Genomic DNA, 12,566 nt, shown 5'->3' on the forward strand with positions numbered 1-12,566 from the left:
GTCTCTGAAACAGGACTTTGCTGGAGTAGCTGTAGTTATGAAGACACATCCACTCACTAGACACCATCCAAGGCTTCAAGTATCACAGAAAGCTCAGCAAACAAAGGAGCTGGTATCCTTGATGCTCCTGAGAAGCTACGGCCCTGGGGCAAGTGGTCAGGATGAGGGTGGGGCTGGGATGAAGAGGTAGGAGGGAGGGAGGGGTCCCTGGGAATGTGACAGCCAGCCCTTCCTCGGATAGATTTGAACTCCATCTTGCTCTGTCCCTGTATCGTGTGCTGTAAAAACCTACAAGACATCCCTGTCCCTGACCCTCCTCTTAAAGCAGACTCAGGTTCTGGGAGTTTAAAAGACCTGCCCCAAACCACAGGCTGGTTAAAGGCTTCAGGGTCCCTGGGTCCTGTTGGAAAGGCCACTTCTGAAGGGAGGGGTCCAGAATGAGCACTCAGGTCAGCACTCAGGGATCCCGAGGCCCTGGGGCAATTGGGGAATGTTCCCGGGGAGGACAAAGTGCTTTTATTCAAGACTGGCTCTCCGTTGGGCTCCGTTTTCAGAGCACAGATAAATAACAACACAATGTGGGGCGAGGACAGAGGAAATGTTAAGGTTTGTGAAAAGAAGGAGCCATTAAGTTAGTCTGAGGTAATGAGAGGAAAGCAGTTTCCAAAGACAAACTCCTAAGCCAGCTGAGGTGAGGATTTCTGGTGCCAAGTAGGGACAGGATAGCCCGAGAGGGCCCCTGGATGACCACCGGGCNATTTTCAGAGCACAGATAAATAACAACACAATGTGGGGCGAGGGCAGAGGAATGTTAAGGTTTGTGAAAAGAAGGAGCCATTAAATTAGTCTGAGGTAATGAGAGGAAAGCAGTTTCCAAAGACAAACTCCTAAGCCAGCTGAGGTGAGGATTTCTGGTGCCAAGTAGGGACAGGATAGCCCGAGAGGGCCCCTGGATGACCACCGGGCACAAGCAAGAGTGTCCCTCCTCACCTGTAGGGACAGGACACACCCCGGGCAAGGCAGTCCTGTATGAAGAACTTTCCAAATCAAGGCAGGATAGCACAGTGCCATGATTCCCAAACTTTGTAGGACCCGGGCCTTTGTTGTTATACCCCAGTCTCAGATGATTCTGACACCTGCCAACACCTGCCACAACTTGAGGACCCTTCAGAACATGAGCTTTGGGCCCTGACCCCATGGGTTTGAATCCCAGCTCGGCCATGTGCCTCCTCAGTGACTCTGGCAATGCTGTAAATTCACGATTTGTGACCTGGAACTTTTTTTTAATTTTTTTAAATTTATTTATTTATTTTTGAGAGAGAGAGAGAGAGAGAGCATGAGCAGGGGAGGGGCAGAGAGAGACAGAAACACAGAATCTAAAGCAGGCTCCAGGCTCTGAGCGCTCAGCACAGAGCCCAACATGGGGCTCGAACTCCCGAGCCACGAGATCATGACCTAAGCCGAAGTTGGCCACTTAACCCACTGGACCACTCAGGTTGTGACCTAGAACTTCTATCTCAGAAGTGCTGGGAGGGCGGAATGAACCGTTAGCCGCATAGCCACTGGACCATAAGGTGTACTCTGGGAACGGTAGTCCCTATTCTCAAACCTGTTGCATCTGTGGCAGAAAGGTGCCATTGGAGAAGAAAGAAAATTAAAGGGATTGCAGGGTAAAACAGGAGATTTTTTGCAGGGTAAAATCCACTTAACGGAGATTTTTACAAAAACAGAAATTCCTACTCAGCTAGCACCCGCGGGCAGCCAGTGAGCAGCTTGAGACGTCCAAGAGAGAAGCTGAGTGCCCAGGTTGCCATGACAGCATCCACACCAGGAGGAGGAAAGGCTCTATCAGTTTAGGAGAGAAAGCTGGGGTGCTCAGCTCCGCGCACGGCTTCCTTCCTGTCAGCCCGATCCAGGGATGTGATGGAGGAACAATCGAGATGGGAGAGGCTTCCACATGGGTAGCCCGCCTGCAGCTGCTCTCTGGGATACTCGGAAGATCTTGAAAGGGAGACTGGAGAGCCATCATCAGGCTACAGATACCGGTGAATATACAGGGCTGCTTCCACATATCCAGAACTTCTAGAAGTACTATGAGACATACTTGGCTGACCCCCTGGGAACACACAATACTGTATTTCAGTTCTGATGGGTTAAGGAGAGCTTAGGTGGGTGAACTTGAAGCCGTAGGCAAAAACCAAGTGTGGTTAACAAGTGTGAAGTGTGGGTCAAGAGGATGCCTTCTGGGGGGACCTGTCTTAGCCTCCTCCTGCCGTGCCCCTCCCCACGAGGCACAGGGTTTGTGGGACCAGGGAAATGTGGACACTGAGCGCTCACCCATCAGACAACAGGTCAGGTTAGACCTTACACCTTGGAATCCCTGTCAAAGTGACCCAAACCCGCTTCTGGGACCTAAGGAAGCCTCTCCATGGGTCCATTTTCACAAAGGCAGTGCTGCCCCATGGCACAACGCCCTAAGGCCCAAGTGCTGGGTGGCCAAGGTGCGGTGGTCTGCAGCAAAAGGACATTCGGGAAGGTGTGAGTTGGGGTTCCCCTCGCAATGTGGGAAAGAACCAGGTGGGAAGAGAAGGGAGGAGGCCTAGACCACGGGATGGCCAGCTGTGACACCACATTGTGGCAGAGACCGGATTCTGAGAATTCTAAATTCACACTTGGCCTTCCAGAATGTTATGTCAAGGTAGGAGGATGGAACAGATTTGGGCTCGGCTGGATTTCGAACTTTTAAACATTAAGACATGGCATGTGGGTCTCCATCTGCATTCTTGCCTCTGGCTTTACAAATGTTGGGGATGCGCCTGATGGCTAAAGGCATGTACTTCAGTACCAGACAGGCCTAAACCAAAATATCTGAGTGTGCCATTTATTAATGTGCCTTGGGCAATTTACTTCAACACTCTAATAGTACTGATGGTTAAGGCTCTTCCAGTTCCAAGGAGGAGTAACCCAATTCAAATGGGCTTAATCATAAGTACGGGACTTTTTTGTTCTTACAACTGACAAGTCCAGTAGTAGAAACCTCAGGCATGTACAGATCCGGCAGCCTCGGCAGCATCCTCAGCACGTGGTCTCTACTTGGCCCTGCTTTCCTGGGTTAGCTTCCTTCTTGGGCAGTTTTATACACATGGTCATAAGCTTACATCCTAGTTACTAAGCGATCCCTGCAGAAAATTAAACGTACCACTTTTCTAAAGAGCTGGCAAAATCCAGAGATCCGATGATTGGTTATATGCTCACCAAAGAGGGTCTGTGTCTATCCGCTGTAAGTCATGTGGATTAAGAGTCAGGGAAGTAGTTTTCACCAAATAAAGAGTACGATGTGGTTACCAGGGGAACAGCCGAGGCAAAAATGAGTGATTTGATGGGGAATGCTTAGCTCTCAACGTTAGCCATTACTGATGTGATGGAGAAAATGCAAACGGACTCAAAACCAGGTATGCATGCAGAATAGGAAGCAAGTGGAAACCACGTTCATTTTCCAACTGCCTCGAATTCTGGAATGAGTTGGCAGCTTGAAGAGATGAAGACTTGGAAATCTTCAATCTGAGACTCACAACCTCAGAAGACACACTAGAGCTGTGTGTATGAATCATGCTTTTGGTTGTCATGGTTGATTCTGCAAATGCCAACCTGTGTGGCCATCCGTGCACCTCAGCCTCAAAAGCTGGGTGTGAAACCAAGCCTTGTTTGCCAAGGAGACTCCTATATCTGGAATCGTGTAGCGAGGCACATGAATCCCCAAATTATTAAGTTTCTAGATACGTGGCCAATTTGGGGCAATGTCCGGCCTATCTAACGCCGAGATAAACTACTATCGCTGATAACTCATCACGACAGCATGTGGTTTCTACTCACCTCTGTCTCTAATTAAAGAACTATCTTAAATATGAAGACCCTTCTTACCTCGATGGAAATTGACCAAGACAATATTAATAGGCCTTTAAATGTGCACTTTCGTGGTTTAAATTTTTTTTTCTATNAACGTGGCCAATTTGGGGCAATGTCCGGCCTATCATAACGCCGAGATAAACTACTATCACTGATAACTCATCACGACAGCATGTGGTTTCTACTCACCTCTGTCTCTAATTAAAGAACTATCTTAAATATGAAGACCCTTCTTACCTCGATGGAAATTGACCAAGACAATATTAATAGGCCTTTAAATGTGCACTTTCGTGGTTTAAATTTTTTTTTCTATTTTTGATGGCTGATAAAAATAGGCTATATACCACATTTTAAACATTTCCCCGTTTTTATTTTGAAAAATTGCAAACCCACAGAAGTTGAAATAGTGATACTAGAATATTAATGCCGCCTTCACACACACACTTTGGATCAAAAAACATGGCGACCTCTGTTTTATGTTAATATCCAGATACGTTCTGTTTTCCATGCTTACAAGAGAAGCAGCCTCATCTTTAGTGAGAGGAGCAGTGTCCTCAGGAAGTCTCAGTGTTGACTTTTTTGTAGTGCTTCACTGATCTCGTTAGAGACTCACAGCCCCGTGAGGCCCTCCAGACAGGATTTATTCCCATTTTACAGATGAGGAAACAAACTCAGAGAGGCCAAGTGATCTACCTGCTCAAGGTCTCAAGTCAGTAAGTGACCTGGCCCAACCGGGAACCAAAGATTTCTGACTTCAGTAACTCAACATACTCTGGTCCCTTCTCTCCTGGATACGCGGTGAGAGTAAAGCCCGAGCCAAAGAGATATACAAAGAAGGGTTTTAGCCTCATTCTTCTGACCGTCTGAAAGCAAATATTCACCAGCACCCATGTACACAGCTTTATCAATCAGAAGTCTGTTATCAGGAGCATAAAAAACCACAATGGAAATTGAGAGCGGAAGGGTGCATACAGAGGGTACAGAAATATCTGTTAACTGCCCCCGATCTGACTTCAATATTTACTGAGTGCTTACTCTGTTCCCAGGATTGTGCTTGGGATACTGAGCAAATAAGATAGATGAAGATTCCACCCTTGCGGAGCTCACATTCCCGTGGGCTAATGAACAATCCAGAAGCTGCCAATGAGAGACTGGTGGGCTGCAACTGGCCCACATTAGGGTTTGGATTGGTCCGCAGTGTTTAATTTTGCCTTTTTATAACAAGTTGCCAACTTCTAGCTCCTCTGAAACAGGCAACTTCTGTGGGATTCCTGAATAAGTAGCAGCTCCTCCCCCCCCACCCTGCCCCCGAAGAGGACTTCAGTTCTGAACATCTCCCACTGTCTCACACCCAGGCAACTGCGGCCCAATTCATGCATTTGCGTTTCCTCCTTGACAAAAGCACTTAAGATGACAAAAGCACTTAAGATGAAACCCATGAAGTAAACAGTCAAACGAGATGATTTCAGATACCACAGCAGGATGTCATGGGAAAGAAAGAAAATGAGCTTATGTGAAATGAGTGATAGGATTGGTGGAAAGGGCTACTTCAGATTGGGTGGTCAGGGAGGGTCTCTCCCAAGTGTTAACTGAAACAGAGAAATGCATTCTGACAGGCATGACAAATGTGCCAACAGATCAGAAAAAAATGCTTCCAAGCAGAGGGACCAGCACGGGTTCCACTTGGGGCAGGAAGTAACTTGGCCTGGTCGTAAAGCAAATAACAGCAAGTTTGGGGTGGCTGGGAGAGTGGCGACGGGATCACAGGGGAAGGAAGAAGCCAGATTATACACGACCTTAAAGGCCATGAAGAGAATTTTGGATTTTATGCCAAGTGCAACCGGAAACCTTTGGAAGGCTTTTGCTTGGGAATCATGTGATCTGGTTCATATTTTTCAAAGATCACTCTTTGAAGCAGATGTAGGGAACTGATTTAAACGAGGCAAGAGAGGAAGCAGGGAAAGCAACAAGAAGGCTGGATTATCCTGGATTACCGGAGTCCAGCAGGGGACAGTGGCTAGGGCCAGGCTGGTAACAGAAAAGCTGGAGAGCAGCAGATTCAGGAGATAATCTGGAGTATAACCAAAAGAATTCTCTGATGGAGTGGATGGGAGTAGTGCCAGTGGGCCAGAGGGATAAATGAAAAGGGAGTCATGAGGGATAACTCCAAGGTTGTGCCTTGGTCAAGGGGATGTCTAGAGGCCCCCATTGTAGGGACCGAGGGCAAGAACGGGATTTCGGATGAATACATTTTGCCAAGACGCAAGCGTTCCTAGATCTTCATTTCCCTTCTCCCACATCCAAGCAGTCTCGAATCCAAAAATCAGAACGTGCCTCATCTCTTACCAACTCTGTCCCTTCAACTTCAGATCCATGGCCTCCAACTTGATTCAATCCTTTCTCTTACCTTGACTTTTCCAACAGCCTTCTACAGCTATGGATTAACTAACAAAAAGCACTTAAATAGCCGTGTGCACCTCTCTCCCACTAGCCATCTTTGATGGCAGAGATCATGTGCTATTCATATGCATCTCCAGTGCTAGTGCTGTGCTGGGCCCAGAGCAGGCACTCAAATATTTGATGAACTGAAAAGGTTTCCTCAGATAGAATACAATCTCCTTGCAGAGAGGAGTCCTATCGTGGAATTCTAGCATTCCTTTACACAACCAGATTCAAAATGTATAATCAAGTTCCAGAAACTTCACCTTCCCAAAGGACGAGTTTCTTTTTCATTTAGTTTCAAAGCACACAAAGTCCCATTTTACCTCGTTGTTAATAAACAAGATCGGCCAACAGACAACGTATATTACTACTCTTTTCCACTTTTCTTCCAAACCTAGGGACTTTACATGTGCATACGTTAACAACATCTTTGTAAGGAGGTCAAGAGAGAGGATTATTCTCCATTTTTCAAATAAAAAAAACTGAGGCACCAAATGATCCCTTAATTACTTTTTGATGGAGTTCGGAGCTTCGCCTAGATTAAGACTAGCCCTTCCCTGACACGATCCCACAGTTCTTTGACTGGAAGTTATCCCAGGCTCCAACCCCTGCAGAACTGCTGGTTAGTATTCAGGGGTCCCCTAGGTTTTGCCTCCACAACTGCAAACTCCTTTGGGTACCAGGGTGTGTTGCTCCAAGGTCAAAGGCCATGTCCTCTCTCTCCAATTGACCATTTCCCTCAGCGTCCAGTGAAGACAGATTCCAGCCCTTGGGCCCAGAAGAAAGAAGCACCTTGGTCGTTAGACCGGGAGGTCAAGTCGGGCCAGGAGTCACAACGGACAAGGGGAAAGAGAGAGAGAGAGAGAGAGAGAGAGAGAGAGAGAGACGGAGAGAGAGATCAAAGTAGGCAAGAATAGTTTCAATGAAGAAAAGGAGAGAGGAGCCACCACTGAGAAAGTCAGAAGACTCCTTCAAAAAGGCTTCCAGCTGAGGAGTACCTGGGAAGAGAAGTGGCAGCAGGGGCGGCGGGGCCAGACCCCTCCTGCCACACGGGCCCAGAGTCATTTCTTCAAGGCGCCCAGGCTTCTCAGAGCCTCCTGGGCTTGCGTCAGCTGCTGCTGCAGCCTCTGGCGGGTGCTCTCATTGGAGGCCCGCTTCAGGAGGCCCTGCATTTCCTCCACCACTGCCCGATGGCCAGGGGTGTTGTGGAAAAGCCGCACCGCCCGGTCCCCACAGGAGGCCAGAAGCCGGCCAGTGATGTCAAAGGACAAGTCAGTGATACACTCCCCATGGACCCGCTCAAAGAACTCCTCCTTCTCACCCCGCCGGGTGTTGTAGAGATGAATACTGCTGCCACTGGCCAAGGCCAAGACCTGGGCGTCAGGGGAGAGCGCCAGGCGGCACGGCATGGTGCTCGCCTCTTCAAAGCAGCCTGTCCTCAGCAAGTAGGGATCCTGCTGCTTCTTGTACTCCACGTCTGTGTCCCACAGTTTCCACGTCCCGTCCTTGGAGACGGAGGCCATCCTGCGCATGGAAAATCACAGCCCTAGCCCCAACGCACGCCGGGGGGGAGGGCACTGGACGGCAGTAGGGGCTCCAGCTAAGAAGCCACGTGCATGGCCAGGTCTACTTTCTGCTGAGGGCCGGGCACTCTACCCACTTCAGAGCTGCTGCAGAGACAGGCAAAAAAGGCCCTGCTCGCCGTGAGGGGCTGGGAGCCACTGGTGAGATGTCAGGGAGGATTCACTCACCTGCGGGAGTCATTGGAGAAAGCGAAGAAGTGGACGGCGGCCGAGTGACCCTTCAGTTCAAAGGCTCGCACAACCTCCTGGAAGTCCCCTTTTTTCCCAAAGCAGACCTCCCAAACCTTGACATCCGGGGTGAAGCCGCATGAGGCCACAAACCTGTCACACAACCAGGTTCCTTTACAACTTCATCATAAGGGCATTTCATTTCTGCCAACCCGCTAAACCGCATTCCCGAGAAAGTTAACAATCTTCTACCTAAATAACACTGTACTTTAAAAACTGCTTTTATACACATGACCTCAGTCTGTCCTCGTGGCCGTGCTAGAAGACACATGGTACCCCCACCACACGTGACTCCACATGGTCTGCTCCTTCCACGATCTGAATCTGGTGCCCCGCTCTGTTCCTGGCCATGCCTTCCACCCACCCCAGATGCCAAGCCCCTCCCTCCTCACCTGCTACAAGGGGATACGGCGGCATGGGCATTGTTCATCTGGTTAGTGTTGACGGTAGACAGCACACGACCTTTCAGATTCCAGATGAGGATAGTTGTGTCACTGGAAGCAGTCATGATGAACTTCCCTGAGAGGGGAGGAGGGTGACGTGAGCTGAGGTCAATGACCTGACCAAATGTCATCCCCTAAGCAGACATTTACGAAGGTCTCTGCTGCCCCAAGTATCCATGCTCCCCTCCCGGGCCAAGGGTCACCACAGACTAGGATTGTGCTGCAGACCATGAATCTTACCTGCCTCCCCTGGGGACCTTCTGTGACTCCTGGACTCCAGGGGAACCCAGAGATGGAGTCCCTTTGTCAAAACGAGGGCTGAGCATGACTCTCAGGCAGCGTTAACTCATTCAGCAAATAACTGGCACTATTCCCTTGATCTTAGGTAAGCTCCGTCCTCTGAATGCCTCTTACCTGTGTCAGCAATGCCAATGTTGATGATGGGTGCCTTGTGCTTTTTGGGAAAGTCCTCTGGGGTGGCCGTGAAGGTATAGCCTCCATCCTCTCGCTTGGTCATCTTAAAGACACGAAGGGTGTCTCCATTGGCCAGCCAGACGATGAAGGCTCTAGAAATAGGTAGCAGACAAGGCACTCACTCCTCTGGACACGGAGGCTTGTGTGTGTGACAGCTTCTGTGCTAGGCTCTGAGGAAAATCACGGTCTTCCTTCGTGCCCCAGTCTGGCCCTGCAACATAACCCCTTGGTTCCAAAACCTCTTACTACTCCTCAGGAGGTAGAACTCTCACAGCTTTGGCTCTTTCAGTTTCTCACTAGAGTCTGGAAAACCATTATAGCTTCCAAGACTAATCTGGAGCCAGGCTTTGGTACTTCCCAAGTAGGAATACATCTTCCCCTCTCTGCTTCCTTGCTGTGTAAAACACACAGACCTCCAGGGAGCCCAGGCAGTGCTCGGGCTGTCCAATTGTCTTTCTGTCACCCCCAGGGAGAACCTGGGTCCCCCCTTGCTATCCCGAGTCAGGTATGGGAAGGACAGAAGCCTGGGCCTGGCTTCTGCAGGCACAGCTGACGCTCCACCTTGTCGCACCTGCAGTCAGGGCTGAAGCGCACCAGGGTGGCGTGGTCCAGCTCCACGTTGGCTCTCATGCTGCGATGCTCCCGCTGCAGGAAGTCCTTGGTGCTCCAGATACGGACGGTGCGGTCATCAGCACAGGTGGCCAGGTACTTGCCATTGCTGCTAAAGTCCATGCAAGATATGTTCCCACTGTGGCTCTAAGGGAAGGGTTGCAGGAAGTATGAACAGGGACCCCTGGGGCAGATGGAGTCTGTTGCCTGGATTAACACCAAGCTGCTGATGGGGCATGACCAGAGCGGACAGGATGGGGCAGCCCCACCGATTTTGGCCGGAGGCAGCAGGGTCTGTCATGTGTACAGAATACTAAAAAGGAATAGCCTGTGGGGGGTGTGAGCCTTTGTGTATGTGTGCTGAACATGGGTACCCACGTACCTTCAGCGCTGCAGCCAGGAGGCGGTGAGTAAAGTTGTGCTGCTGAGGCTTCTCCTTGCGAATTCGCTGATGCTGTTTTTGCTTCTTGGATCTCAAGGACTTGTCAAGTGGAAGCCCATTTGCTTTCTGGCCTATGAGGAAGGGCTGTGTCATCTACCCATTCACTCACTCACCAAGCATTTCTGACCACCTAGGATTAGCCAGGCATTGAAGCAGCAGCGAGAGCCAGGCAGCCAGGGCTGCAGGCTCGAGGAGAGAGAGTGATGGGAGTAAAAACAGGGCTTTGGAATCAATCTGGGTTTGGATTGTAGCTCTACCACGAGGGACCTTGACGAGACTGCTTGCTGCTAGTCCACAGAGCACCTCAAGGCAAATTAGAAAAGGCGGCCTCTCTGCAGCAGCAGCAGCACAGCCCAGCCAACCAAGGGCAGATCCCTGGCCAGACAGCCCTAGGTAGGAAATAATGTGCACAGCCTACCAAATCTGGTGGTCCTGGGCTTGGGCGAGCTATTAAACTGCTCTGGGCCTTGATTTCCTTAAAGAGAAGCTGTGAGAACTGGATAATACATACAAAAAGAGAAGCGGAGTACCCAACACGAGCACTGAAGGCTCAGAGGACTCCAGAAAGAACTCAGGGATGAGAGGTAGTCAATACCTGTTGAGGGAGTACCTACCCTGTACCAGAAATGGTGCCAGTCACTTTTGCATAAAATAGCTACTTTAGGGGCACCTGGTGGCTTAGTAGGTCGAGCACCCGACTCTTGAGATCAGCTCATATCATATATCGCAGTTTGTGAGTTTGAGCCCCATGTCCGGCTCTGAGATGACAGTGCGGAGTCTGCCTAGGATTCTCTCTCTCTGCACCCCCACCCCCGCCGCCTCGCGTGCTCTTTTTCAAAAAAACTTTTAAAAAATAGCTAATTCGAAAGTCAGATCAGGTGCAAAGTGGGCATGTGTTAGATTACTGCAGATGCTCCTCAATTCGTACATGAAAAAAACTCCTGAGGCTCATATAGAGACCACCACAACCTGCCAGCTCCAGCCTTGCTGGGCAAGCGCCCTCCTCTCTCCGAAGGGCACACCAAACGCCCTTTCGAACTCCTTGCCTTCACGCATGTACCCTTTGCCAGCAATGCTCCTCCTCCCTCCTTGGCCAAACTCCGAGAGGGGTATCCTTCAAGACCCCACACCACGTGTTTCCCACTCTCAGAGATTTCCTTGTCCCCTCCCCACCGAAAAAGCAGGGCTGACCACTCCCACCCTGGGGTTTCCTGCTGCTAGGGCTGACCTCTTCTATGAAACCTATTACAGGGTATTTGTCACTTACGTATGCGGATGCTCTTCTCCCTTACGCGACAGTGTACTCCCTAAAGGAAAAGTCGCCGAAACCTACTGAGATACTACGTACTCTAATAAATGTTGCTCACGTCGGGGAACGAATCGGAGTACTAACAAATGCGTGCCCGTCTCCCCTCATCCCTCTCCAGTTTCCTAAAATAACGAACAAGACGCGCGCTGGCGAGTTTACAAGGGCTCTCGCAGCAACCCCGGGGAGACGCTGGGGCTCGGCGGGACAGCGCCTCGTTCCCGGCCACCGAGAAAGCGGCAGCGCCGGACCCACGCTGTAATTAGTTCTCCAGAAGGGGCGCGACCAGCCCGGCGAGCTGGCACCTCGTCTCGTAAAGCGAAGCTCATTTTACAAAAGGAGAAACTGAGGCCCACGGGGTCCCCCAAACCGCAGGTCGGATCACTGGGAGGCCAGGAGCCTGGTCCTCGCGAGTCGCCCCCCTCGCCCCCACCCCACTAACCAGCGGACGGGCTGCAAGTCTTCTCCGCGCGCAGCCACCCCCACGCTACCGCCGCGGTCGCCATCAGGGCCAGCAGTCCGAGCAACAGCGACAGGTCCATGAGCTCCGGCATTTGCGGCAGCTCCATGTCTGCACGGCAGCTGCCACCTCAGCCTTTGACTACGCGGGCGCTTGCACGCCTTCGCGGGGCCGCGCACGCACACAAGGCGGGGCCTGGGCGTTGGCGCGTCCCGAGGGGCGGGGCGGAGCTTGACCGTTGGGGCGCCTCGCGGGGCGGAGCTGGATCATTGGAGCGTCCAGAAGGGCAGGGCCTGGCTGCCGGAGAGTCTCGTGGGCGGGGCTTGACGGTTAGTGCGTCTCGCAGGGCGGGGCCTGACTGTTGGAGTGACTAGCAGGGCGGGGCCCACCCATGGATCGTCCCGAGAGTCGGGGCCTGGCCCTTCTGCGGTCTGGTGATTGAAGCCGTGTCGTCTCCCAAGCTGGGGGTCGAATTCTGCAGGCTCTGCTGAGTCCTCCCCTTGAGTAATTTACCGATAATTGTTTATCAAAGAAGTTATTCTAGCCATCACCACAGTGGATCCTTTCAAGGAGGCAAGGCGGGGGTTAATAACTCCCATTTAACAGCTCTTAACATCGGGAAATTTCGACGGGCTTTTGGTATTAATGGAGGAAGGAAAGGATAGCCCTAGAA

The 12,566-nt window shown here is 50.9% G+C and overlaps 1 protein-coding gene across 1 annotated transcript; it reads right to left on the reverse strand.

The window, feature by feature from the left end:
* Positions 1 to 4,254: 4,254 nt before the first annotated feature.
* Positions 4,255 to 12,040, reverse strand: TBL2 (transducin beta like 2). The gene is made up of 7 exons (XM_077777856.1): positions 11,876 to 12,040; positions 10,068 to 10,198; positions 9,648 to 9,832; positions 9,017 to 9,168; positions 8,552 to 8,678; positions 8,100 to 8,252; positions 4,255 to 7,872 (listed from the first exon to the last, which is right to left on the reverse strand). The coding sequence occupies exons 1-7, from the start codon at positions 12,000 to 12,002 to the stop codon at positions 7,410 to 7,412; spliced, it is 1,338 nt and encodes a 445-aa protein (XP_077633982.1). The 5' UTR covers positions 12,003 to 12,040; the 3' UTR covers positions 4,255 to 7,409.
* Between the last annotated feature and the right edge of the window lie 526 nt (positions 12,041 to 12,566).

This window comes from Crocuta crocuta, unplaced genomic scaffold (assembly GCF_008692635.1).
Source record: "Crocuta crocuta isolate KB4526 unplaced genomic scaffold, BGI_CrCroc_1.0 scaffold217, whole genome shotgun sequence".
NCBI lineage: Eukaryota > Metazoa > Chordata > Mammalia > Carnivora > Hyaenidae > Crocuta > Crocuta crocuta.

What these genes read in the sequence shown, in the direction of transcription:
- TBL2 (XM_077777856.1), bottom strand. Translation starts at nt 12,002, where the DNA reads ATGGAGCTGCCGCAAATGCCGGAGCTCATGGACCTGTCGCTGTTGCTC. An exon ending in CATTGGCATTGCTGACACAG is followed by an intron (nt 8,679 to 9,016) that starts GTAAGAGGCATT and finishes CTCCCCTCTCAG; the next exon opens with GGAAGTTCATCATGACTGCT. An exon ending in GCCGTATCCCCTTGTAGCAG is followed by an intron (nt 8,253 to 8,551) that starts GTGAGGAGGGAG and finishes GTTGTGTGACAG; the next exon opens with GTTTGTGGCCTCATGCGGCT.